Genomic DNA, 25795 nt, shown 5'->3' with positions numbered 1-25795 from the left:
GATGCAAACTATGCTGCTGAAGGTTAAGTAGGATTGAGGAAGCCTGAAAGCTCTCTTAGCACGTGAGGAGCCAAGAGGACGGTAGGCTCCGTTTTCTTCTTTCCTCTCTCCCCTCCCCCTCTCTCCCCGCTTGTACTTCTACTTCCAATCTCTTAAGCTTAGCCTCCTTAGGAAATCTCCCCCTCTTCCTCCTAAGGAAGACCCCCCTGCACTTGTAACTAGACCCTGAAATAAAGCTCAACCCTTGTTCGACTCTGGAACGTCCTTTCTCTCATATGTGCATCCGGCGTGGCCAGCCGAAGACCTCGGGAGGTGAGGTAAGAAAGACTCGGGTAGCCCACACAGGCCTCTAGGCCTGGCAGTTAAGAACCTCTGCTTTCTTCTCTTTCTTTCTTAGACTGCGTCTGCCTATGTCATTCAGGCTGAAAGTATAAGGGTTATTCACAAAGGCCCTGTCCCACTCTGATTGTCACAGGATCCTTGAGCTGTTCCATTTTCTGACTGGGGTTGGTTCACTCCTCCTTAGGCAACCTCGTGGGCCCCTATTCCCTCACCATACTAATGCCAAACTTAGTATGGACACTTGAGTGGCCTAGCCCAGCAGGAGTTAGAATTCTCAAGATTAAGAACTCCTTGAGCTTTACAGGAATTATAGGTGTGTGCCACCACAACTGGCATCTAGATCTCTTGACATTGTTATGTGGGTAGTAATGATTTACACAGGCTGTGCATTGGTTCATCCCTGACTCTTTCTACATGACTTTCCTCTTCTTTTCCTCTAAACACACACCCCTCTGTGAAATGAAATAATATCTTTCACTCTATTTTCACAATTGCATATTTGGCAATATACAATAGCCTATGCATTCCCACTGTGTACTTTTCCATTGCCCTTACAGTGAACCCCAACTTAATTCTATGGAGACTTTGATATTCACTGCCTCATGGCCAGACAGCATCACCAGAAATTATTGACATTAAAAATATGGGCCTTTGCTTCAGAGAGAAAAATGAAGTCATTAAAGGCACTAATTAATTTTCCAAAGGTTATCCAGCTTGCTCTCATACTATTTAGTTCCACACCCAGTTCTCACATTCATATGCCATGTCTATCCAAAATATATGTTCTGATGGGACAACTCTGTGGACCACTCAACTGAATAAACCAATCTTGATAATATATATTCATCATCCAACTTGGTCTTTCCTATGTGGATAAATTGAATTCTTTTCAATGAATATGGATCTTATTTAGAAATCTCTCTTCAGTAATCTGGGATTTGAGGAAATAAGAGTTTCTTCTGCAAAGAGGATTTTCTTGAGGGTGTTGACATCTATATGGAATTCCTCTTCTATTTGAATTATTCACAAATGTTACTCTGTTAAGTAGATAAGGTAGAAACAGATCTACTTTAATGGAATAATGGAAAGGGTCTTTTGGTCACTCAACCAGTTGTGTGATCTTGGACATGTCACTTAAACTTTTCTTTGTCTCAGTTTCTTTATCAGTAAAGTGGATGTAAGACCTACCTTATAGGGTTGTTGTGAGGGTCAGATAAGATAATATAAATAAACATATTTTGTTAACCAAAAATGCTATTCAGATGTCAGCTAGTTATTGTTATTTCCTGGAAAAGAAAACCAAGGAGTTCAAAGATTTGCTTAAAGCAGGGATGGGGAATCTAGGACTTTAAGCCCACATGTGACCTTCTAGGTCCTTGGGTGTGGCCTTTTCACCTTTTATTAAGGGGATTTGTCCTGTGAAGTTTGGAGTCACTTGAGGATTTAGAGAGCCTCATGTGATCTTAAGGTTGCAGGTTCCCCACTCCTGGCTTAAGGGAACAAAATTTTGGCTGACCTAGAACCAAAATCTTTTGAGACTTCAATGAACATCTAGTTTAACACATTCTTAACAGGAATCCCCTCTATAACATACCAGATAAGTTTTAGCTAATACTAACTATAACTATTTAGTGCTTACTATGTGTCAGGCACTGTGCTAAATGCTTTACAAATATCTCATTTGATCCTCTAAACAACTCTCTTAGGTAGATTCTAGATCTCTTTACCTAGATCCCATTGCCTCTCTCGATAATAAGAATTCTCTCTGGCTTTTTTCCCCTCTTACAAGGCAGGGAAAGCTTTGATTGGTATTTTGCCAGAATTTATTCTTGAACTGTAGCCAAGCCACTGCAGCATGTGTTTGAATCTTATTTGACTTTGTTATCTAATTTCCGTCTTCTAATGTCATTTGTCAATCTTTGAATTGCTTCAGTGAGAGTTTGTCAATATGACTCAATTCTGTTCGTATCAGAACTGATCTCCAGATAGGAGGGTGGTCTGTTTGCTTGAAAAGTGAATGTTCTGTTTGATAGAGATTCATCATTCATCAGATTAAGACTATTCAATTATTTTGCAGAGCCAAAGAATGACTCTCATCTTGCTTCCTGTGAATTATGTTCAGATCTGAATCCCAGGAAGAGATCCAGAGGTGAAAGCTCCATATATCATATTGCTGGTTGCCAAGTTCTTCTACTTCCTTCCTTTTGGCCTTTTCCTTGAACTCTAATTTCCCCACAGTTGATTGGTTTTCCCCTTCACCCACCACATATACTGTTAAGGGTATTCTTGTAGGCTTTTAATAATTTAATGCCACCCAAGAGAAAGTGATATTTTAAAATCTGTTTGGACTTCCTACAACACAGCGCGCGCGCACACACACACACACACACACACACACACAGAAAGATACTGGAATAAAGTGCAGGGAGTTGCTGGCATTTGCTTAGCAAACAATTATTTAGCACATCCAAACTGAAGAATAATTATACAGTGCTCTATGTAATCTGAATATTCAAGATTTAGCTGTTAGGTAATGTCTAGGCTTGGGTCATTAAAGGAAGGAATCCTGTGTTTGTTTCTAATTACCCAAAATGATCTAGTTATTGGAAGCATGTTATATATTTTCCCAGTCCCATAGGGGAAAGACCATAGCCAAGTATTATATCCATGCAAAGACATCATGACTAGTGGATACAAACCTGAACTTGGAACCAGGAAGACCTAGGTTTAAATCCTACCTTTGATACTTATCAGCTGTGTGATCCCATACTGTAAATTGAAATCTGTATTAGTGGAGAGAGTTTCCACTTTATTTTTACCTATGATTTTCCCTGTCCATTTCCTGAATTTCTCCATGTGTTTACCACAATAAGGAAGACAGGATAGTTAAGCTGAGGGGGGGAGGGGTCATAAGGCAGCAGCTATTGCCAGTAGTGGTAAGGAGTTCACTAGTGTCTCTTCTATGGTATATAAATTGCTTATATCCAGCACTGAAAAAAGCAAGAAATAGCACTTCCTTGCATAGGTGTTTGAAAGCTGGACCAAATCATATGTTCTTACAATATTTGTTGCTCTGTGAGAAGTAAGAAGGAGAAAACCAAGAAGGGTGGGAAAATGTGACTACAGGGCCCTGGTATTGTTTTCAATGAACTTTCCTTGTGTGTCTCTGTTAGTGTTCCCTTATCTGGTGAGTGTTTTAGGTTGTTATGTTAGTCACCAAGAGTACCAAAAAAGACATGTCAGTGATGTATTTTTGTTTCTTTTTTAAATTGTTTATTGTATTATTATAATGTGTGTGTATGTATGTGTGTGTGTGTAATCTCTCCAACTACCCAGATACTGAGAAAAGTTTCAAGAGTTACATATATTATCTTTCCATGTAGGAATGTAAACAGTTCAACTTTACTAAGTCCCTTGTGATTTCTCTTTCCTGTTTACCTTTTCATGCTTCTCTTGAGTCTTGTGTTTGAAAGTCAAATTTTCTTTTCAGCTCTGGTCTTTTCATCAAGAATGCTTGAAAGTCCTCTATTTCATTGAATGACCATTTTTTCCCCTGAAGTATTATACTCAGTTTTTCTTGATAGGTGATTCTTGGTTTTAATCCTAGTTCCTTTGACTTCTGGAATATCATATTCCAAGTCCTCTGATCCCTTAATGGAGAAGCTGCTAGATCTTGTGTTATCCTGACTGTGTTTCCACAATACTCGAATTGTTTCTTCTAGCTGATTGCAATATTTTCTCCTTGACCTGGGAACTCTGGAATCTGGCTACAATATTCCTAGGAGTTTCTCTTTTTGGGTCTCTTTCAGGAAATGATCAGTGGATTCTTTCAATATTTATTTTGCCCTCTGGTTCTAGAATACCAGGGCAGTTTTCCTTGATAATTTCATGAACAATGATGTGTAGGCTCTTTTTTTTGATCATGGCTTTCAGGTAGTCCCATAATTTTTAAATTGTCTCTCCTGGATCTATTTTCCATATCAGTTGTTTTTCCAATGAAATATTTTATATTGTCTTCAATTTTTTCATTCTTTTGGTTTTGTTTTGTGATTTCTTGGTTTCTCATGAAGTCATTAGTTTCCATCTGCTCTATTCTAATTTTTAAAGAACTATTTTGTTTAGTGAGCTTTTGAGCCTCCTTTTCCATTTGGCTAATTCTGATTTTTAAAGCATTCTTCTCCTCATTGGCTTTTTGGACCTCTTTTGCCAATTGAGTTAGCCTATTTTTTTAAGAACATAAGCATTTTCCAGCATTTTTTGGGTCTCCTTTAGCAAGCCATTGACTCACTTTTCATGATTTTCTTGCGTCACTCTCATTTCTCTTCCCAATTTTCCCCCACCTCTCTTACTTGATTTTCAAAATCATTTTTGAGCTCTTCCATGGCCTGAGACCATTGCATATTTATTTTGGAGGTTTTGGATGCAGAAACCTTGACTTTTACATCTTTCCCTGATGGTATGCTTTGTTCTTCCTCATTTGAAAGGATGGGAGAGAATACCTGTTCACGAAGAAAGTAACCTTCTATAATCTTATTTTTTCCCCCTTTTGGGGCATTTTCCCAACCAGTTACTTGAGTTTTGGGTCCTTTGTCAAGAGTAGTGGGGACCTGCAAGATCTCAGTTCCTCCAAGGTGGCACAATCAAGGGAGAGGAATTTACTCCCTGGCCTGGCTTGAGGCTGAGATTTAGATCAGCTGCTCAATTCCCTCAGGGGCTTTAAGCTGAGGCTCCAGCAATGCCTGCCATGCCACTGCCACCACAGCTGCTGCCTGCTGCTGCCACTGCTGCAGCCGCCACCTGGGGTCAGGGCTAGGGGAGGATCTTGCTTTTTGTCACTGAGGTGAAAAAGCTCTCTTGCTGACCTTTGAAGCTGCCTCTGGCATTTGTGGGTTGAGGGATCTGCGAACCCCCATTGCTACTGGGGATTCCACCCTTGAGGCCTGCTACAGTCCTGCTTCTCCTGGTGGCATGTGGCCAGGGCTGGGCTGTGCTTGGCTCTGCGTCTGGTACAACAGACCTTTCCCATTGGCCATCCATGTCATCCTGGGCTGAAAATCTCCTCCAGTCAGTTGTTCTGTGGCTTCTGCTGCTCTAGAATCTGTTGAGAGTCTTTCTTTATAGGTATTTTATAGGCTATGGGGGAAGAGCTCGAGTATGTGTGTCTTTCTACTCTGCCATCTGGGCTCTGCCCCTTACCTTTTTTATAATGTCAGTAAAAAGAGCATCATCGACAACGTCTGAGCTATTTCCTCTCCATTGGGACATATCAATCAAGTTGCACAATCATGACACATGTCCTTAACAGAGTCATAAACTGAATCACAGGCACATAGGAGGTGCAGAGGATAGAGTAGCCAGGCTGGGAGTCAGGAAGACCTGAGTTCAAATCTGGCCTCGGACACTAGCTAGGTGACTCTGGACAAATCATTTAACCCTGTTTGCCTTAGTTTCCTCATCTGTAAAAGGAGTTGGAGAAGGAAATGGCAAACCCCTCCAGTACCTTTGCCAAGAAAACCTCAAATGGAGTCACAAAGAGTTGGACACAAACTGAAGTAACCAAATGACAGCAACAAGAAACTGGACCGCATTTCATCTCCTTCTCCCCAGCTTTAAATTGTTCTCATTAGCTTGCTAATTAAGGAAAATTAAACATACTAAAAATGCACAAATGTATGCTAAGAAGCTAATGAAACTTATAATTTTAATTAACAGAGATACATTTAAATAATAATGCCATGAAACAAACACCCAAACAAATGTCTCCAATCCTTAGAGTTTTTCCTGCAAAAATGGAGGGTAGGATAGGTAGCCCACTTTTCATTCGTCATCAAAGTTGAATTGAGTTCATGCTCTATTCAACGTATCATAGTAATCCTTTCAGGGGACACCAAGAGTCCTTACCTCCATGGAGCGTAAAATATCTAGTTAAAGAAATGGAACATAAACACAAGTAATTATGACAGTTCAAATTTATAGAGAGCTTTAAAGTTCATTAAGAATCTTCTTTACAATGACCCTACAATATAAATAGTACAAATATTTTTATTCTCATTTTCTAGATGTCTCAGATCCAGGAAGAATATGAGCTGGGATTAGAACTTAGGTGTTCTAATTCCACATTCAGTGCTCTTTCTATGACTCTGAACTGCTGATATAAGAGAGCATGTGTCGTGCCATAAAAGATATATGGGACATTTTTGGACATGGTCAATGGAGAAATTTATTTTATTTAACAATACGTATTTGTTATAAGAATTTACTGGTGTTGTTCCATTTGGGTTTTTTAAGGGGGGGAAATGAAAGGGAAAGAAAATTAATTATTTTTAATTGGGAAATTAAATAAAAAAAAAGAAAATATACCTCCTTTGCTTCATTGGAGAGGTTCAGGGGATTATGGATGTGGAATGTTTGCATATATATATGTACATATACTCACATATGCATATATATACATACATATATGTATATGTGTTTATGTATATAGTGTATATATCTGTGTTTATATGTACATATATGTGTGTATATACACATATACATATATATTTAGCCCATGTCTGCATGGACAACATATTAATTGGTTTGATGAGATGTTCATATTATTTTCTTTTTAAAATTTTCTTATAAGTTAAGATTCACTGATTAAGGAAGGGGAGGAGAACTATATTTAAAAATAAATGGAATATAAAAACAGAAACATTAATCAAATAATGGTGAAGCCAAAAAACGGGGCAGGGAAGTATGTGAGTCATGTGGAAAGAGAGATTATCCTTTCATTGTGAGGCATCTTACAATGGGAAGGCTTTATGCAGTAAGCAAAGTTTGGCCTCAATAGGATTTTGACACTCAAAGTTTGGAGGAGGAGATAGGGCATTTCATGTGGTAGGGCATTTGCAATGGTGGTGTTGTGTATAATTCTTTCTCTCACCCTCACCACTTTCCCTCAGCCCTCTGTCCTTAAAAAGAGAAAAGGTGCAGAAAGGTGAAAGGCATGGGTTATATTCAGGGAATGGGGAGCATTGCCAAACTTGACTGAGCCATGTTGTTATTGTGTTTGTCCTTTGTTCTTGAAGAGGACCATGACATCAAAATGATGACATGACTTGCAGTTGACTTTGATTTGAGTAAGGGAGGGCTGTGCAAGGTCACCAGCCTCACTTCTCGTGAGCCATCTGGATGCAGTGGCCTGATATTCATCAGGAGGACTGGAGATGGCCCAGGATACTATGTGAGACCCTGGCCATTTCAGGTTAAGGTCTTACAGCATTCCCACTTTGAGTGAGATACAGCCATTCCATGAATAGGCTTCTTTAAGTAGTAGCTCAGGGGATGTCCCCTTTCATCAAAAAAGATATCCAACTGTGAGGAGAAGACCCTCAGGGTTCCTGGGTAAAAGAGAAACAATGACTATTTAGTACTGAACGATGAAGTGCCACTAAAGGAGGGAAGGTGAACGACAAGGCAGGAAAGGCAGAACTAGCTCTTGATGGAAGTGAGACGGGTCAGTTCAGGCAAGTGACCGCCTGGCTGATTTCTTTTTCTTGGAGTGCTCTTCTGAAGTCCCATCTACTTCTAAGCTGACATTCTATAACAATTCTATGGTCCTTTGATGAGATATCTGTGGAATTTAACCAAGTAAATTGGTTGTTTACTTGGTTATATAGATTGAGCTATAAAGGAGGAATTTATCTCAACTGTTATTTTTTAAATATTTGTTTTAGCCTGTGAAAAGATGTTTTCTAGACAAAAGATTGGCAGATATTAAATCTCCTCAGTTATAGCCTCCTCCACAAAAGACTCTAAAATAGGTAATAGGTGTCTCCTTTCTAATTTCCCTTAATTGCCCTCTTTGCCAAAAAGATAGTGCTAAGCGTCTTGTATTTACCATAATTCCCAAGAGTGGCAGTAGTGGGAAGGGCCCAGGAAGGACTCAGGACTTAAGAATTCTGAACAGCACAATGACCAACCATGATTCCTGACCACCTATCATGGAATATGCTGTCCACTTCCTGAATGAGAGGTCATGGACTCAGGGTACTAAATAAAACATCTTTTTGGATTTGGCCAATATGGGAATTTGTTTTGCTTGACCGTAGGTTTGATACAAATGCTTTGTTTTTCTTTTTCGACTGGGGGAGGAAGATAGGAAAGAACTAAGATTTTTTAAAATTAAAAAAAGATTTTTAAAGGAGGGACTGGATCATTTAATGAGAATGGTCACTCTGGCAACCCTGTACAGATAAAGATTAAGACTGTTAGAGATCAACACTTTCTCCATCTGACCCTACCTTAAGGTTAGCTTGTGGTTCTATATGACAATTATCTAATACACTTTTCCAAAGGTAACTAGAATTATGCATTTCATTTTCTCAGGAAGGCATGGTCATGTACTTTCCAATGATGGATGCTATTGTCATAATCTAGGGGAGATTTCACCATCTCAGAGACATCTTTCTCACAAATCTCAGTGGGAACAGATCGATCTCAACCATTATGAAAATTGAATATATCGCTGAATGACCCTGAATTTAACTTCAAGAGCTAAGATCACATATTTTCAAAGTGGTTGTTTCATTATGCTGAGACAAGGCCACAATTTTCTGCCATGTGGTATTGTATACCATACTTCAGGGCTAATTAATGCTAACACTACATGCCTATCAGAATTACAAGTAGGAATTTTTATACTTGGAGCAAATATCACAAACTACTCCTGAGACAGGTAGGGAAATAGGGTGAGGGAAGATCTAAATCTTTCCTGCCTGCCTTGTAGTTTCCTATTTTAGCTGATTATTGTCACTAACTAGCTTTTAAGTTCCATCATTTTTGTGCACCTGTAGGACTAAAGTGCTACCAGAACCCTATTAATGTGGCATACTTCCAATTTAATGTCCTGGTACAAAGTTCTGAGTGCCCTACCCCAGTTGTAGAATCAGTACCCATGTCTAACAGTTATACAAAATTATATATGAGAGTACTTTATTCTTCTTAAATGTATTTAATAGTGTGATATATTTCAACTTCCTCTAAGTCTTACTCCAATTCCTCTTATTGGGTCATAGGTGACCCTAGGCTTTCCAAGCACAGTACAGGTTTTTAAGACTTCAAAGAAAGGCTTGATTATGGGCTATATGACTTATTTGAAGACCAGTCAAGCTAAGTTCATAAAGGCCAGGTTGGCTGTGGAGTGATAAAATTTTTACCCACAAAAATTCTCAAGGATTGTCAACCAAGTTGTAGAGGCTTGACAATACATCATTGGAAGTCATACCCATGCTAATGAAAACATAGATTTCTGAAGTGTTAAAAGAACTTGAAAAAAATCACATCTGGACCATAAGATACCAACCATGTAGTCCAGACAGGCCTCCAGTAGTTCAGTGGGCTTTTTAGGCACCACTACATCTTGCTCTAGGTCTGGCTTAGATTCTATTTCCAAGTAGAACTGAGTAAGACAAGAAAGGAGATGGTCAGTGTGAGCTGGTAGATCAATGGCCACTAGTTAGGTTAACTTTCACCTTATTTTTCCCAGAGCCAGATTATTTCCAACCATTTCCAAACCACATCTCCCTCACCTTTCTAAATCTAATTCTCTTCTTCATATGTTGTTTGGCCATCAAAATGGCAGCTCCTTAAGGACCAGAGCAGCTTCTCTGCTTGTACTTGTATTCCCAGGTCTCATCCCAGGACAAATAACATGGGAAGTGCTCAGTAAATGCCCTTTCCTTCATTCAGTCATTCGTGAGAGGCTATAAAACTTCACTGGAACTCATTTAATTTATCACATGACTTGACTTATCACAAAATAGAAATCAAGAAGGATTAGACTTGTATTACTTGGGACCTACAGGCAGAACTAGAAACAATGGGTGGAAGCTGAAGAGAGAGTTTGGGGCTTAGTTTAATGAAAACTTTCTGAGTAGGTAGAATCATCTGAAAATAAAATAGGTTGTCTCAGGAGGAAGTGAATTCACCATCATTAATGGTGTCAGGAAGAGCTAAATTACTCATCAGAGTAGTATAGAGGGGATTCAGACTTCAACGTGAGGTTAAAGTAGATAATCTCTGGGGTCCCTTCCAATTCTTGATTCTATAATAGGAACTCATTTATGTAATGTTCTAAGATTTGCATAGCGCTGACCTCATAGTTCTATGAGGTAGATAATACAAGTAATAGGTATCATCATCATTATTATTGCCCATAATTATGGTTTCATTGGCATAGGGAGTTCCTTGGCAAAAAGTTCACAGTCTTAGAAAATTTGAATGGACATTGCCTCAGACAAACTGAGGCCTGGGAAAGACTTTAGTTTAGAGAGGCCAAGGTCATCCACAGCATGGGTCCATCGCCCACCATCTTGTCTTTTGTTGATCACTCTGGAAGAAAGAGTGAAGCTGGAGACTTTGTATTGCCTCACTTAAATCCAATTCACTCCCAAGTCAAGATGTCACCTTTGTGATGCCCTTGGTCCTCTTCAAGAAGGAAGGATACACAGCAAAGGTATCAAGAGATTAAGTGACTTGCTCAGGGTAACATAACCAATGTGTTTCAGAGATGGGGTTTGAACTCAGGTCATTCTGACTCCAAGTTGTTTTCTATTTATTATTCTAAGCTTGCTAATAATCCAAATATTCTCATCCCCATTCTGTAGATTAGAATGCTGAGGTCTTGAGAATTTTCATGACTTGCCCATTCTCACATAGCTTTGAACTCAGGTCCCATAACTCTAGGTCTGCCCTTCTTTCCCCTATATCATGCTGCTGTTTGATGATTCCATAAAATACTTATGTGCCATAAAAAATGGAATTCTGGCATTCAGAATATATGAATTTACATGAATTAATGTTGAAAAGTATCATCTGTTATGCCTCCCACATATTCTACCTTAAGTGATGATCTGCCTTTATCTTAGATAGGTGGTCAAAACCACACTAAAACATGCCTCCTCCAAATCCACTTTTTCCTCCCATTCATTTGTTGGAAATTGAAAATTAAATTTGATTTCAGAATTTGAGAATGGGATTCTAGAGTCAAAGAAAATTTACTGAACCTTCTTTTTAGTGTCATTGTATCATAGTAATATAGTAAATTGTGGAATTTCATCTTCTTGAAAACGGTTAAGGGAAAACATATCTTCTTGAAAGATAATTTAAAATTAATTAATTAAATTGAAATATTTAAAATATTCCCTTTAGAAAGGAATGTAGGTGTTCATACTTTTTTTTTAAATTAAAAAATTTCATAAAGGAAAAATCTGAACATAAAATAGACCAAAAGGGATGATCATTTGCTTTGGAAAAAGATTCTTAAGTGTGTAAAGGAGTCATTGTAGGGCTACTTTAAATAGTAAGCTATCCTTAGTGCATTTTAGAGGGTAATTTAGTTTACAGAAATGAGAGCTACCACAACATTTTCCAGATCTCTTGAGTAAAGTGAAATATATCTCTAATTGAATTAAATTGGTATTCAGGACTATAGGACATGGAACCAGTTTGGTCACATTTCCTTTGAAGCTTTAATATGCTCTTTCAGTTGTTTTCTCTTGAAATATTTGCCCCCTCCCCCAATCTCTGTCCATCTTTCAAGGACTAGCTCTAATGCCACCCTTTCCATGAAGGTTTTCTTGATTGATCCTACCTGCCCTCACTAGAAATTATATGTCCTGCCTTTGAACTCCTGTGGCACTATAACACATTCTTCCTTATATTAGTGTTATTGTTATATGCAAAATGGATGCAACTACTTTATAGATATAATAATAGCAAGTTGTTTACCCAATCAATAACATTTTATTAAATGGCCACTATGTGTCAAGCAGTGTGTTAAGTGATAAAAGGGAAAAAAAGAAAGAAAAGATAGTTCTTGCCCACAAAGTGCTTACAATCTAAATTTAGGAATCACATGAACAAATTGGAAAATGTACAGAAGAGGGTGTCTGGATGGTGATAGGATTGACAACCATCTCATAACAGGATTATCTGTATCCCAAGTCAGCCATTTACCACCTGTGATAGCTTGGGCAAATCAATTCTACCCTCCGGATCTCAGTTTCATCATCTGTTAATATGAAAGAGTGGGACTCAAAGACTTCTAAGAAGTTTTCCATTTCTGAAGCAATGGTTGCCAAGTAGCCAAGAAGCTGCTCTAATCTGCTTTGAGAAGTTGTAGTGTTTGGCCTTAGAACTTCTTCTCTATTCCCATTCTTCACCTGAGTCATTTCTTCTTCAAACTGGTCATCTTCAGGTCCTTCAAGCCTCAGGTTGAAAACTTCTAATTGAGGTGGAACCCCTTATCTCTTAAAGCAGCCTCTTCCAGCCTAAATATGGATCTCTTAGCCACTTGTCAGAGATGCCTTTGGGAAGTGTGTGTGTGTGTGTGTGTGTGTGTGTGTGTGTGTGTGTGTGTGACTCATATTTGAGCAGAGATCTCTTCTGATTCAATATAATTTGTAATTCATTTTTCTCTCCTTTCATGGTGATGAGCATATCAAGATGTTTATTTCTCAGCTTTTCCCAGAAATAGCAGATCCAATGCACTTATTTGACAAATTCCCCTTCTTGACCTTTTTCCTTTGGGCCTGACCTAACAGCAGTTCTAGGGGAGGATACTAGGACTCTTTTAACACAAAGAAGGTCTTACTGAGGTAAACATGGATGAAGATCTGGCGTATTTCTTTCCTAAAAGATATGAGGGCAGCTGAAACACTATGCTATGCTTGAAACCCAACCTTGCTCTTACTACTGAGGCAAACAGACTTGCCCAAGGTCACACATCTAGAAAATATCTGCGGCTGTATTTGAACTTGGGTCTTCCTAACTCCAGGCCCAGCACTCTATCTACTGCACCACCCAGCTGCTCATGGTTACATGTAAATTATGAAGGCCTAACAACTCGTTAACTTAAGTTCCATACTCTTAACAAAATATGTTGTATATATTTCTCTATATGGTCTCTCTATATTTTATATGTGTAGAATATCTATTTCATAGATATTCTCTATATTTCTAATTCTAATTCCTACTCATGGTAAAAATGAATGAAAAGTGAGTATAGAAATAGCTAGCCCCATGACATGCTCATCATTTCATGTCTTCAAAAAGCCTTGATGAAGGCCAGCAAAGTAAGTCTTGAAATGTCAGTCCATTAGGGATTCAGCACACCTAGAGTTAAATAAACATATTTTGTTAAGAGTATGGAACTTAAGTTAATGAGTTGTTAGGCCTTCATAATTTACATGTAACCATGAGCAGCTGGGTGGTGCAGTGGATAGAGTGCTGGGCCTGGAGTTAGGAAGACCCAAGTTCAAATACAGCCGCAGATATTTTCTAGATGTGTGACCTTGGGCAAGTCTGTTTGCCTCAGTTTACACATCTGTACAATGGGGATAATAACAGCCTCTACCTCCCAGGGTTATTGCAAAGATCAAATGATGTAATTCTTATAAAGTGCTTAACATAGTACTGGCACAGAGTAATTGCTATATAAATGTTAGCTGTTATTATTAGATCCAAAGTGCATTTGGAATTGTATAGAACAATTTAACAGCAGCAGAACAGTTAGAAGTATCTAATTTAAAACCAACTCTGGTGATAATCTGCCAACTCTACCTTACCAGGCTCACCTGTTACAGAGTGCCAACAGTAATAATTCTTTTCTGATGACTTCAGGTGATGAAGTGGACTCACTAGTTTTTCTACACATACTAACAAAACAAGACGTAGCCTCACAAAATAGTGTCTCCTTATAGGGCAGGAGATTTCTAGCTAAGGAATGAAGGGGTATTTTGTAGGTGGGGAGGGAGAAGACATGTCTAATGCTAGCATTTTTATTCCATTTGAGTTCCTGTTTGTGCTTGGTTCTTTTTTGTGTTACTGGAGTTGAATATAGCAGTGATGTGTGTGTGTGTGTGTGTGTCTATGTTACTGAGTCATTGGCAAGGGGAGACAGACTAATATGCTGAATGTCTGCTTGATCCTTACCTGTAAGCAGGTCATTTCTAGTATTATTCTAACAACTTATAGACTTATTTTATCTACATAAAGTTGAAAAGGATGAAGATGCAGAGAATTTTACAAATAATTCAATTAGACCCTTAAATGGTTGCTTAAATGGTCAGTGACTTCACTGCAAAGGTGGGTGTAGTAGAAGATGGTGAAAAAACATGTTGGAAAATATGGATAATGGTAAGAAATTAAAGAGACCCGAAAAAATAAGTTCACAGAAAACTTAGTGAAAGACCCAATTTAGCCAGATCATTTCAAGGCCATTTAAAGATGAAAATGCAAGGAAGGCAATGGATAGACAAAAAAGGAAAATATCTTTTAAAAAAACCAAGTTTATGAATAAAGCCCATTGGACATGCAGTTGAAAGCACAATACATAGAACTGGTTCATCAGAATTCATAATTTGAAGAAACTGCAAATGGATAAGGAGCAGAGTTCATAGCTGAGCAGAAGTAGAGCAGGGTAGATTGCTTATGGGAAATTTCACAGTTCTTTTAAAGCCCACGAACTTATCCTCAATTTTTTAAAACAATTTTGTCAATGATGTCTCCAAAAAGTTAAATTTGAAGGTCACTCAACAGGAAAGGTGGAGGCACATGATAAGCATGAATAGACTGAAATGTATTATCAATCAATAATTACACAAAAGAAATGACATATAGGTTGTTATCAGAGTGATGTATGACCAGAAAAAAGAGGTAGACATGTCATAATGTGAGACTTGAAGAGAAATGATGAGTATCACTTGTAATGTTAAGGTGATTTAGAAGAAGGTCCCTATGGCATTGGGTGGAACCCCATGGAAGATTTATGGGAGAATTTGGACAAAAATTGAACAGAGAGCAAGGCATGAGTGAGTTGCACTATGCAGTGATGGAGGGAGTCCCTACATAGATGAAATGACAAATTCATCAAAATATTAAAGTACATTTAATATAGGTCTTTGAAAAATAACTTCGTCTTCAGTCTGGTAGTTTTGGACTTTAATTAAAGTTCTGCTCTCAGAGTATTAAGTGATTTCCTTATTTAAAAGGGTATTTGGAATAAAAGGGGGATTGTTCATTTTTTTCCTTCTTTCTAATGACTTTTCTGTTGTTTACAATTGTGCCACAGTGGATCACTGGAAGATTAAGTATGACCACAGATAAAAATCGATTTTCTAAAATTAACAACATTTCAAAAGAAAAAAGTAGAAAAGAAAACACAAGTGCTCTACATGAGGGGTGGGGAACATAACTGAACGAATGAATGCCATAATAATTTGTAGGCTGGTGAAGGAAGGTATTAATTGATTTACCTATTGCAGCGTGTAAATAATCAATACTGTTTTATAAAGGAACATTTCTCCCCCAATTCAAAGTTACCCAGTTGGTTAATGTTATGCTATTGGACCAATTATTTAATGCCCATATTCTTTCTTACTGGGTAGTAGCCAATAAATTAAGGATCTTCCTACAAATAAATCTAAGAGTTTCAAATAAATCCAAAGTTTTACAAATAAATTCAGTGTGTCTGCCATTTCTCACCTCCCCCTTTCAGGGCCCTTTCTACCTTACTCCCCGCACCAGGTGATAGTACTAGTAAATCATCTCTTTCCTCAGGTTTCATGACAGCATAACGTGTAACCCTTTGACACTTGGATGCTTACATTTTAATAAAGTACTTCAAGGAAAGGGAAATGTTTAACCCAAAGGAAATGATCCCTAAGAGCAGACTTTCAAAGTTGATAATAGGTTGGTGGGAGAGAAATTTTGGAAGTAAATTGATTCTTCCACGTAAATCCTGATTTGACTATTGCTCTATCAGACCAAACTGCAAAAGCAATTCATTCAGAAGCAACAGGAATTGTCATCATTTCCATATGTGTTCTAGGACCTCTATAGCCATACTAGGACCCCCAATCTCTTGTGGTTTTCTGGGGAAGGAAACCAGGACAATTCTCTGAAACTCATCATCCCAACAAATCATTTCCATTGTAAAGTTATTGGAGTGAAATAGAAGAGAAAAAGACCAGGCTGTTAAATATTTTAACATGTTTTGCTCTTCCTGCCCTCCATTATGAGATATTGATATTTTAATAAACCAAAATGGGAGGAAAAAGTGTAATTAATTTTCCTCCAGGGATCCCATCCACCTCTTTTCTCTCTGAAAGTTTGTGATCACTAATAGAAAGACATGAGAAATCCTACATCAGTCATACATGGAACCATGAATCTCTATTATGTACAGCTGGCTTTTACTTTTTAAGTTTATAATAAATTTAACGTATAAGTTTCTAAACTGTTCTGCTTGTCTATGTTTTCATTCTCTTTTCTATGCATATTTACAAATGCTTTAATGATTTTTCTCCCTTCTTTCCCTCCTTCCTTCCTTCCTTCCTTCTTCCCCCCTCCCTTCCTTCCTCCCTTCCTTCTTTCCTTCCTTCCTTCCTTCCTTCCTTCCTTCCTTCCTTCCTTCCTTCCTTCCTTCCTTCCTTCCTTCCTTCCTCCCTTCCTTCCTTCCTTCCTCCCTCCCTTCCTTCCTCCCTCCCTTCCTTCCTTCCTTCCTTCTTCCCTCCTTCCCTCCCTCCTTTCTCTTTTTCTTTTTTCTTTCTCCAGTGTCTCTCTTCCTTCCTTCCTTCCTTCCTTCCTTCCTTCCTTCCTTCCTTCCTTCCTTCCTTCCTTCCTTCCTTCCTTCCTTCCCTCCTTCTTCCCTCCTTCCCTCCCTCCTTTCTCTTTTTCTCTTTTCTTTCTCCAGTGTCTCTCTTCCTTCCTTCCTCTGTTTCTTTTTCTATAGGTAACCCTGCTTTCCCTCCCAACTCCCTTACCCTAAACTAGAAAAAAACCAAGCAAATCCAAAAAACCAACACCAAAACCTTGTAATAAACAGGTATAGTTAAGCAGAATAAATCCCCATATTGTTTATCTTTAAAAATGTATGTCTCATTTTGCAATTTGAATCTTCTCTGTCAGGAGCTGGATAAAACTGCAGGTCATTCTTGATGTTAAGATACAAGTTCTCTGCGACCTTGGAAGAGTGCCCTCTCTATGTCTTCGCTTTCCTCATAATTAGTGAGGGAAAGTTGAACTAGATGGTCCCTAAGATTCTATATTTCAGATTTTATTTTAAAGAAACGTTTATAAGTCATTAGGGCCAACTCTCTGATTGGTGTTGCCTCTGCTGGTCCATGAAGAATAGACAGATTTGAGCTATGGCTGATGGAATATTTTGGATGGAAAAACATATGTATTCAATATATCCATCACCCTCTCTTTTTTCTCTTTAGTTCACAAGTCCCTTGTTTCTTCCTACTATGAGCCTGCAAACAAAGCCTCATATAACAGCTCTTTATAAGCCAAAACACTTAATAAATCCATGGCCAGGGGCCGGTCTCCTGTTCAAGCTGTAAAGATGAAACACCAACTGAATTACAAGAGGACCAACAAACCAGTTAAGCTGCACTTAACTGGGGTGCTCTGTTGATCACAGCCCCTCAGGAAGCCACTTGAAACTGGAGCTGTGATATCTCCCTTAATCTGGAAGTTCCCCAAACAGAGGATTGTAGCCAAATTCTCCTAAGGGCAAAAGATGCTTATTCAGCATGATGAGGAAATGAGTAAATCGTGACGGCACCCAGCTTACTGTAAAAGAAAGATATCCAAGGACACTAAAAAGCTTAGATTAGATAAGTCACAGTTACAGTTCTGCTTGCCCCTAATTGCTCTAAAAGACAACCTTTAGATTCAGATTCTCCTTTTGCTCCACCATGCTCTCTTCCCACCCCCCTTCCTCTCCTCTCCAGGGTTGGTATTCCCCTAAATAGGAAGGTAGAAGGTGTTTATTCTGACCCTAGAAACCTCCTCTGGGCGGGAGTTCAGTGAAAAAATCCAGTTTATGAGCTGGCAGCCTCCCTGCTAGCTGGTTCTAATACTTCTCTTAGAGAAGCTCATGTGTGAAGTAAGAGAGTCTTGGAGGGGGTAGGTCTGCTACTCACAGTTGGGTAAGTGATTGGGAGTAGGGAGAGTAAGGTACCCAGGAGGCCATCCTTTGAAACACCCTGATTGACAGAATGAAGACCATTAACTCTTTATGTGTCTCCTTGAAGCTATATCAAGCAAGGTTGCCTTAGCAGATAGTAGGACCTTTAAACCTGTGCCCATGCCATGTACCTAGCACATAGTAGGAGCTTAATAAATGCTCATTGAATAATTGACTGGCTAAGTTGGAACTGAAAGCAAATCATAGTGGGGAAAGCAAGATGAAACACACAGAAATATAGAATGATAGAGCTGAACTGGACACCAGAAATTATCCAGTCTCTTTGTTTTTCACAGCAGGAAACTGAGATCAAAAGCAGTTAAGTGACTCACCCACGGTTGCAGGGAGACTAAGAGAAAGGGCCAGCACTTGACTGAAGGTCTTCTGTCTTAAATCAAAGTATTCTTTCTGCCATGTGATATTTCTCCTCATCTAAGCATAATTAAGCTTAAATTGCAAGAAAGCATCACATAGTGGATGGAGACTTGGCTTTGGAGTCAGGATGACCTAAGGTTCCAATCTTTGTGACATATGCTTGGCTGTGTGATCCTGGGAAAGTCTCTTAACCTCTGAGTGCCCTAAGCCAGTGGGGTCAAACTCCAACAGAAGTGGGGGCCACTGATGAATTCATAAGGATCCCTTCAGCTTGTATATTGACTCAGTTTTAAAACATAGTGTTATTAATGTTTTATTGTATTTTTTTTGTTAAATATTTCCCAATTACTTTTTAATCTGGTTCATGATGCTGGCAGGCCATATGTTCAACACTTCTGCTGTAGGCAACTCGTTATGACTTTAGGTTGCAGAGAAAGCATTGACTTGATTGGTGGAGGGAACTTAGTCATGAGAGCTCCCAGGTGCAGTCCCTGCCCTCACTGAGCCAAGCTTGGATTAAGAGTAGACCTACACCTGCTAAGCCTTACAAATGGGAAATCTAGAACAACCTGGTTTATTCTTATATTTGGCAAATACTCCAATGAGAAGGTTGACAGTTTTCAGTCTGTTTCTCTTTGTGAAGACTACATTTTGGACAGCTACAAGGTGCAAGGCCTCCCATGGCTGTTAAGACATCTGATGTTTAGACCTTTCACTGCAGATCATGGACTGTGTTTTCTTTAGCACTCTTGGAGTTAACAGAATTTGAATTCTGGAACAAGAGGCTAATGCCAAAGACCTAGAAGAAGAAGGACAGTGGAGACAAGCAGTTAAACGGATTGGCAGTGTTTTAAAATTATGAAACTAGGGGTTTGTCTTGGTCTCTTCCCCTCTTCCCCTCTACCCCATTTGGCTTCCTTTCATCACCCCCTGTCTGGGAGTTTCAATGCTTTTTCCCTGAACCCTGCTTGGAAGCCATCAGTGTCTTCAATTTGTATTTCATTTACAGTCGGTCATTACTGACTGATAACTACTCAGAATGCTAATCTTTAGAGAGACCTTTAGTCCTAATGCTAAACGAATGAAGCTAATAGTGAAATTATATGCATCAATTAGTGATCAGGGAAAATTTTAGGGGGGACTTCCTTTTGCTAACTTATATAACTTTTGTACTAGCAATAGAAATATGTAACTTTGTTAATTGTTTAGGTGGGAAATATTTTGTAACAGTAAAGAGAGCTTGCATAAATTTGGTTTACTTGGATTCAGAGTTAGAAAAGACCTTAGATTTAGTCCTAAGACTATAGCTTTGGAGATAGAAGGGACTTCAAAAACCAGACAACCCAGAGAGAGTAGGTAGCACGGTCAAGATTATTACATAAGTAGTGAGTGAGCCAGGATTGGAAGCCAGGTCTTTTGACTTCATTGTGTCTGTTTTGAGATTCCATTTGGGGTTTACTTGGCAAAAATGCTCAAGTGGTTTGACAGTTCCTTCTCCAGCTCATTTTACAGATGAGGAAACACAGGGTTAAGTGACTTGCCCAGGGTCACACAGCTAGTGAGTGTCTGAGGCCAGATTTGAACTCAGGAAGATGAATCTTCCTGACTTCAGGCCTGGTACTCTGTCCACTGTGCCGCATAGCTGTCCACCCAACAACTCAACAGCAGCCTTTGACTCCAAATCTAGAACTCCTTCTGTATCACACGTACATTTTCACTTTGATTTTCACAATGAGAGGAGAAGTTAGAATAGAAAGAACTTGGAGTCAGGACAGGCCTGGAACTGAATCCTGACTGACTCTTTCTAGAGGTATGACCTTGGGCCAAGTCACTCTCTTTCTCCGAGGCTTAGGTTCCTTATCAGTAAAATGGAATCGTATTTGTACTATATAACTCCCTTAGGGTGAAGGAGGAAAGTACTTTGTATAAAGCCCTATAAAAATACAGGTAGTTCTCAGTATTGTTTTATGACTTAAGACCTAGTTTTTCTTTCACCGAAGCACACTGACCGCTTATGCTAAAGATTAAAGAACCAAGAAAAATGTGTGACTGCTTGAGGTTCTGAAAAATCCTCTGATGACCAATAAATAGCCCTCCTTTTCCCCTTAACCTCATCTCTCTGCCCACTAATTTGCATTTTAAAATTAATTCTCCAGTCTACTTGCTTTTCAGGATCATAGAGTCAGACAAGGAATTAAGCATCATTTCATGATGAAAGCAAAGCATGTAAAATAGAAATGTCATCTGCTTTAGGAGGCAGTTCACCAGCATATTAAAGAGGGCCCTTGCTTGCTGGTCTCTACGTTGACATTTAGGGACCCACTGATTTGTGAATCGTCACATTGTCATGGGGGGCGCCTCCATGGAGCAACCCAGACAAAAGATGCCCAGAGACAGGCCAGCATTATTATTCCTGGGGGTGGCAACAAACAGAAATCCACCAAGTACAGAAATGCCTCTAAAAGTAGAAAGTTTCACAAGGGCAGTTTTTGTTTGGCTTCCTTCTGTTTGTTTTAAGTGATGCGCCCAAGGGCCTGGCACAAGCTTTGACCAATCTGATCTCTAAATCAAATATTGACATGGTTACTGGGGGAAAGAGGGGCAGATAACAAGGTCCAGTCTGAAATGCAAACTCGGTCTTTGGCCCTACTTCCTTAGGGAAAAGGTTAAATTTCCAATTTAAAACTGAATCTTGCCAGGGCAACACATACTTCCTGAGTGAAAAGCTGAACTCTCCTAAGGATTGCAACAGATTATTCTTGGTTATTTTTAAGTCTGCAGGATCTAAGACAACAGTGTTGTTGACTATATCATATATAGTTGGTCATGTTTTACTTGATGTTGGATGTCATTGTTCCAGCCTGGTTGATAATTTCCACCTATAGTCATAGCTTACATTTATATTCATTCAGTGTATTATGGTAAAAAAAAAAAAAGCTCTGAGTATGTACATTGTCTTGTTGGATCTTTATGAACATCCTTGAGGTTGCCACTTCAAGCATTGTCTCCACTTCATAGGTGAGGAAATTGAGACTCATCTCGGTTGAATGACTAGTCCAAAAACACTCAGCTAGTAAGTGCCAGAGGTGGGACTAAAATCAAGCATTTTGACTAAAATTCTTGGGCTCTTTCTACCTCCTGAGGTAGCATTCAAGGATGAGTACCTGATCTAGGTTTTGGAAAATCCTAAAAAACCTACAAAACTTATAAAGGGAAGAGTATTGTTACTGATGTAGACTGGTGGCTCAATGGATAGAGTGCTGGACCTGGAGTTAGGAAGACTCAATTTCCTGAGTTCAAATCTGGCCTCAGACACTAGCTGTTCGACCCTCAGCGAGTCACTTAATCTTGTTGGCCTGTTTCCTCATCTGTAAAATGAACTGGAGAATGAAATGGCAAGTCACTCCAGTATCTTTGCCAAGAAAATTCCAAATGGGGTCATGAAGAGGTGGATACAACTGAAAAACAACTGAATAAAAGTTGAGACTGATACAGGAGTAGCTCTGGTATGCACATGTATATGTATGTATGTATGTATGTATTATGGTTCAAGATTATATATATACATGTATATATATGTATATATACATCTATATTTCTCAACATATAAATACAGCATAATACTCATTCTAAGAAAATATCATTTGTTCTGTTGAAATTCTGGGACTTTCAGAATCTTCACTCATTTCCAAAAAAAGCAGAATACCATTCTCCAAACACAAGAGAAAAAGACTAAGTATAAATGATAACTTTTAACCCTTTTCACTATTTTTGAAGTTGGTCAGTCAATTACTGGTCCTCATTTAAATATCATTAACTAAAAACTGAGGAAATAAAATTTGAAACAGATCTAGAAGGGATCTTGGAATATCAATTAATTCCCAACTACCTGTAGTTAGAATCCAATTTTCTGAGAATTTAGCTTGTCACTAGCTACTTTCTCTCTAATGGAGCACCATTTAATAAAGGAATTTCATCTTTATTTTTAAATCTTAAACCTTCATGATATAGTTTAAATGAAATTTTCTATCTAGTTAAGATGGGAGCTTTTGTTCAATTAAAAATCAGCAGACCCTCAGAAATGTAGCAATTGTGATTATTCCATATTTAACATAAAATTTATTTGCAGGATCAAAATTTGGAAGAAATCTTGGAGATTATTTTGTCCAACACTCATTTTTTAGATGAGGAAAATGGGGTTTGAAGAAGTTAAATGACTTGCCTATGGTCACCAAATACCCAAGGATTTGTGATTTTCTCAGTATGGACAACTCCATTTCTCTCTGACCCTAAAACCCTTCTTCAGGACTTAGATAAGTTCTAGGGAGTTTTCTGAGAGCGACAGAAGTTAAATAATTTTCCCAGAGTCATGGGGGAGGAAATAGTAGAGCCTGGTCTTCTGACTTTACAAACTCAGTGTTTTCTCTATTATACCACACTGACATACATAGTTCAATTTCAAGATTGTGAAAGTTGCATGCAATTATTAGTATAATGAAAATGATAACCACATATTTCTCTATCCATATGTCAGATTCCACTGAAGCACACTAAATCACAGATAGGTCATTTGAAAATTTTTAGTATCTTCAATTTTGCTTCAAAATGACAGAAATTAAGGTGTATCTTGACATTTTTTGGTTGGTCAAATGTTATGGGATCACATATTTAGAGTTAGAAGCAGTCTCAGAGATCCTCATCTGATGATGGACACAGGCTCAGAAATTTAGTTACTTGTCCAAGGTCACATAGGCAAGTAAGTAGCAGGTCTAGGAACAGAACTGACCCCAAATCCAGACCTCCTTCTGTTGTGCCATGGACCTTTATCTGTCAAATCCATTAATCAAGACAAACAAATGCTAAATGCCAAGCAAAGGAAATGAAATAGAGACCTAACGTCTTTTAATTCAGGTAAGCATGAAATAAGAGTGGTAGTTGACCTTTGCAAATAGGGCAAAAGGTTTCTTTCATAAGCAATATAAACAGAAAACTCATTTAAGCACCTTTTTCTATAAGCACTAATTCAATTACAATTTACAGGCTTTATTGAAATCCCAGAATTGTAGAGTTTGAGCGTGACTTTAGATGTCACATGGTTCAAATTCCTCCCCATTTTACAGATGAGAGAAATGAGACTTAGAATGGACAAAATTTTTTCTGTTCATCAAAGCAAACTATCTAAGGATATCTGTTAAACCAATGCTTTCTCTTTTGCATTTATTTGGTATATATTTTGTATATACATATACATTCATGTCATCTAGTTAATGAGGTTTCACTATATTTTGAATACAATTTAAAGAGCTAGTGCTCTAGGAATTCTGGTTGGTAAAATAAGCCAAAAGTGGTACTTTGCTAGAAGAATAAATCAAGGACTAGATGAAGGAAATGAATTAGGCACAGAAACAGAATGAATCATCTTAGAGGTAGGAGTTACAAATGAATTAATTACCCAGAGCCTATCCTAGACAAAACTTTTAAACGGACAATGTTTATTTCTGTCATTCCACCCCCCCAGTCTTATTCTACATTCGATCTGTATATACTGCTTCACTTTTCAATAATGTCCTCATTTTTTCCTTATCATATTACCTCAATTTATTAAGTACCTGCTATTTGCATGGCATTGTTGTATGTGCTGGGATTATAAAAAAGAAAAATGACCTGGTCACTGACCTCAAAGAACTGACAGTCTAATAGAAGGAAAGAATGCAAACAAATAATTGGTCTAAAGTGATTAAGTGCAGAGGATATATAAAAACAGTAGCTTGAGAGATTCAAAGAAGGGATCACTTTGTGAGGGAGGGGCAGGTATCAAAGAGGGCCATAGTGGAAGAGGTGTCACTGGTAGGGCAGGTACAAAAGCATAGGCCTCTAGACAGAGTGAACAGTATAAGCAAAGCACAGTTGCCATTTGAGGATGGTGAGTGCCCAATTTGGCTGAAGCATATCCTATGTAGTATGAAATAAGATTGAAAAAATGGGTTGCAGCCAAATTCTGGAGGACCTTGAATTTCAGGCTAAGGAGTACATACTTATATTTGGTAAATAATGTGATTTTTAAAGTAAAGGCCTGACATAGTTTGTCTATTAGGAGGAGTAACATAACAGTATTGCCTAAGAAGGCTAGGAAAGGCAAGAGAATGGAGATGGCAATACCAGTTAAGAGGCTGTTGCAATGGTGGAGGGAAGATATAACTAAGAACATGGGGTCAATTGTCAGTCATCCTGACTTATGTCTTGCCACTGAATTCCCAATGATTCCGGAGGACAAAGTGAGGCTGGTGATGTCACACAGCCCTGCCTCACTTAAATCCAATTCACTTGTAAGTCAAGATATCACCTTGCTGATGTCATTGGTCCTTTTTGAGAATGAAGAACGAACAACAATCTATGAATAGTGGTAGCTACCCCACTGGGGACTCAACTGGCCAGTTCCAGTTGGGCAATGTTGCTATCTCTCTTCCCTCTCTTCTTCCCTCCTTCCTTCCTTCCCTCCTTCCTTCCTTCCCTCCCTCCTTCCCTCCTTCCCTCCTTCCTTCCTTCCTTCCTTCCTTCTTTCCTTCCTTCCTTCCTTCCTTCAACTAAGGGCATAAACTAGGATGGTGAGATTTGGTAAAAGTAAAGAACAGACAGATACAAGAGCCATTGCAGACACAGAAGTAACATGGACTCTACCTGATTGGATTTTTGTGACTGAGGTTAGAGATTACTCAAAGGTTAACACTTGTATGCTTTTCTATTGTGATTCTTGTTTATAAAGCTTATCTTCCTCATAAGATGTTAAGCTTTCCAAAAGCAGGGATAGATCATTGAGTAACCCCATAAATATCTGACCTACACAAATGACCCATCCACATGTGGCTCTGCGGACCCAGTCTCTCTCCATCTCCAACAACCTGCAGACGTAGTGTGCCAGAGCCCACACTAATTTTCAATAAGTTGATTAATTCTAGTATTTCAATACTTGTAGGCAATCTTTAGGGAGCAAAAAAGAAAACAATAATCCTATCTGGAAGAGAAGCCAGCACAAAAGACAAATGAAAGGGATTCTAATTG

The 25795-nt window shown here is 38.5% G+C and overlaps 1 protein-coding gene across 1 annotated transcript in view; it reads right to left on the bottom strand.

Moving 5' to 3' along the window:
* Positions 1-19294: 19294 nt before the first annotated feature.
* The window catches only part of SOWAHC (sosondowah ankyrin repeat domain family member C), a 38390-nt gene continuing 31889 nt past the window's right edge, over positions 19295-25795 (bottom strand). The window contains exon 2 of the mRNA XM_072621839.1: positions 19295-19535. Coding sequence (XP_072477940.1) covers positions 19424-19535 — 112 coding nt within the window. The 3' untranslated portion in view covers positions 19295-19423. The remainder of the gene's footprint in view (positions 19536-25795) is intronic.

Source organism: Notamacropus eugenii, chromosome 6 (genome assembly GCF_028372415.1).
Source record: "Notamacropus eugenii isolate mMacEug1 chromosome 6, mMacEug1.pri_v2, whole genome shotgun sequence".
NCBI classification, from domain to species: Eukaryota; Metazoa; Chordata; class Mammalia; order Diprotodontia; family Macropodidae; genus Notamacropus; species Notamacropus eugenii.
The sequence above is the reverse complement of the archived record's forward strand: the minus strand, read 5'-3'. Positions and strand labels throughout refer to the sequence as shown.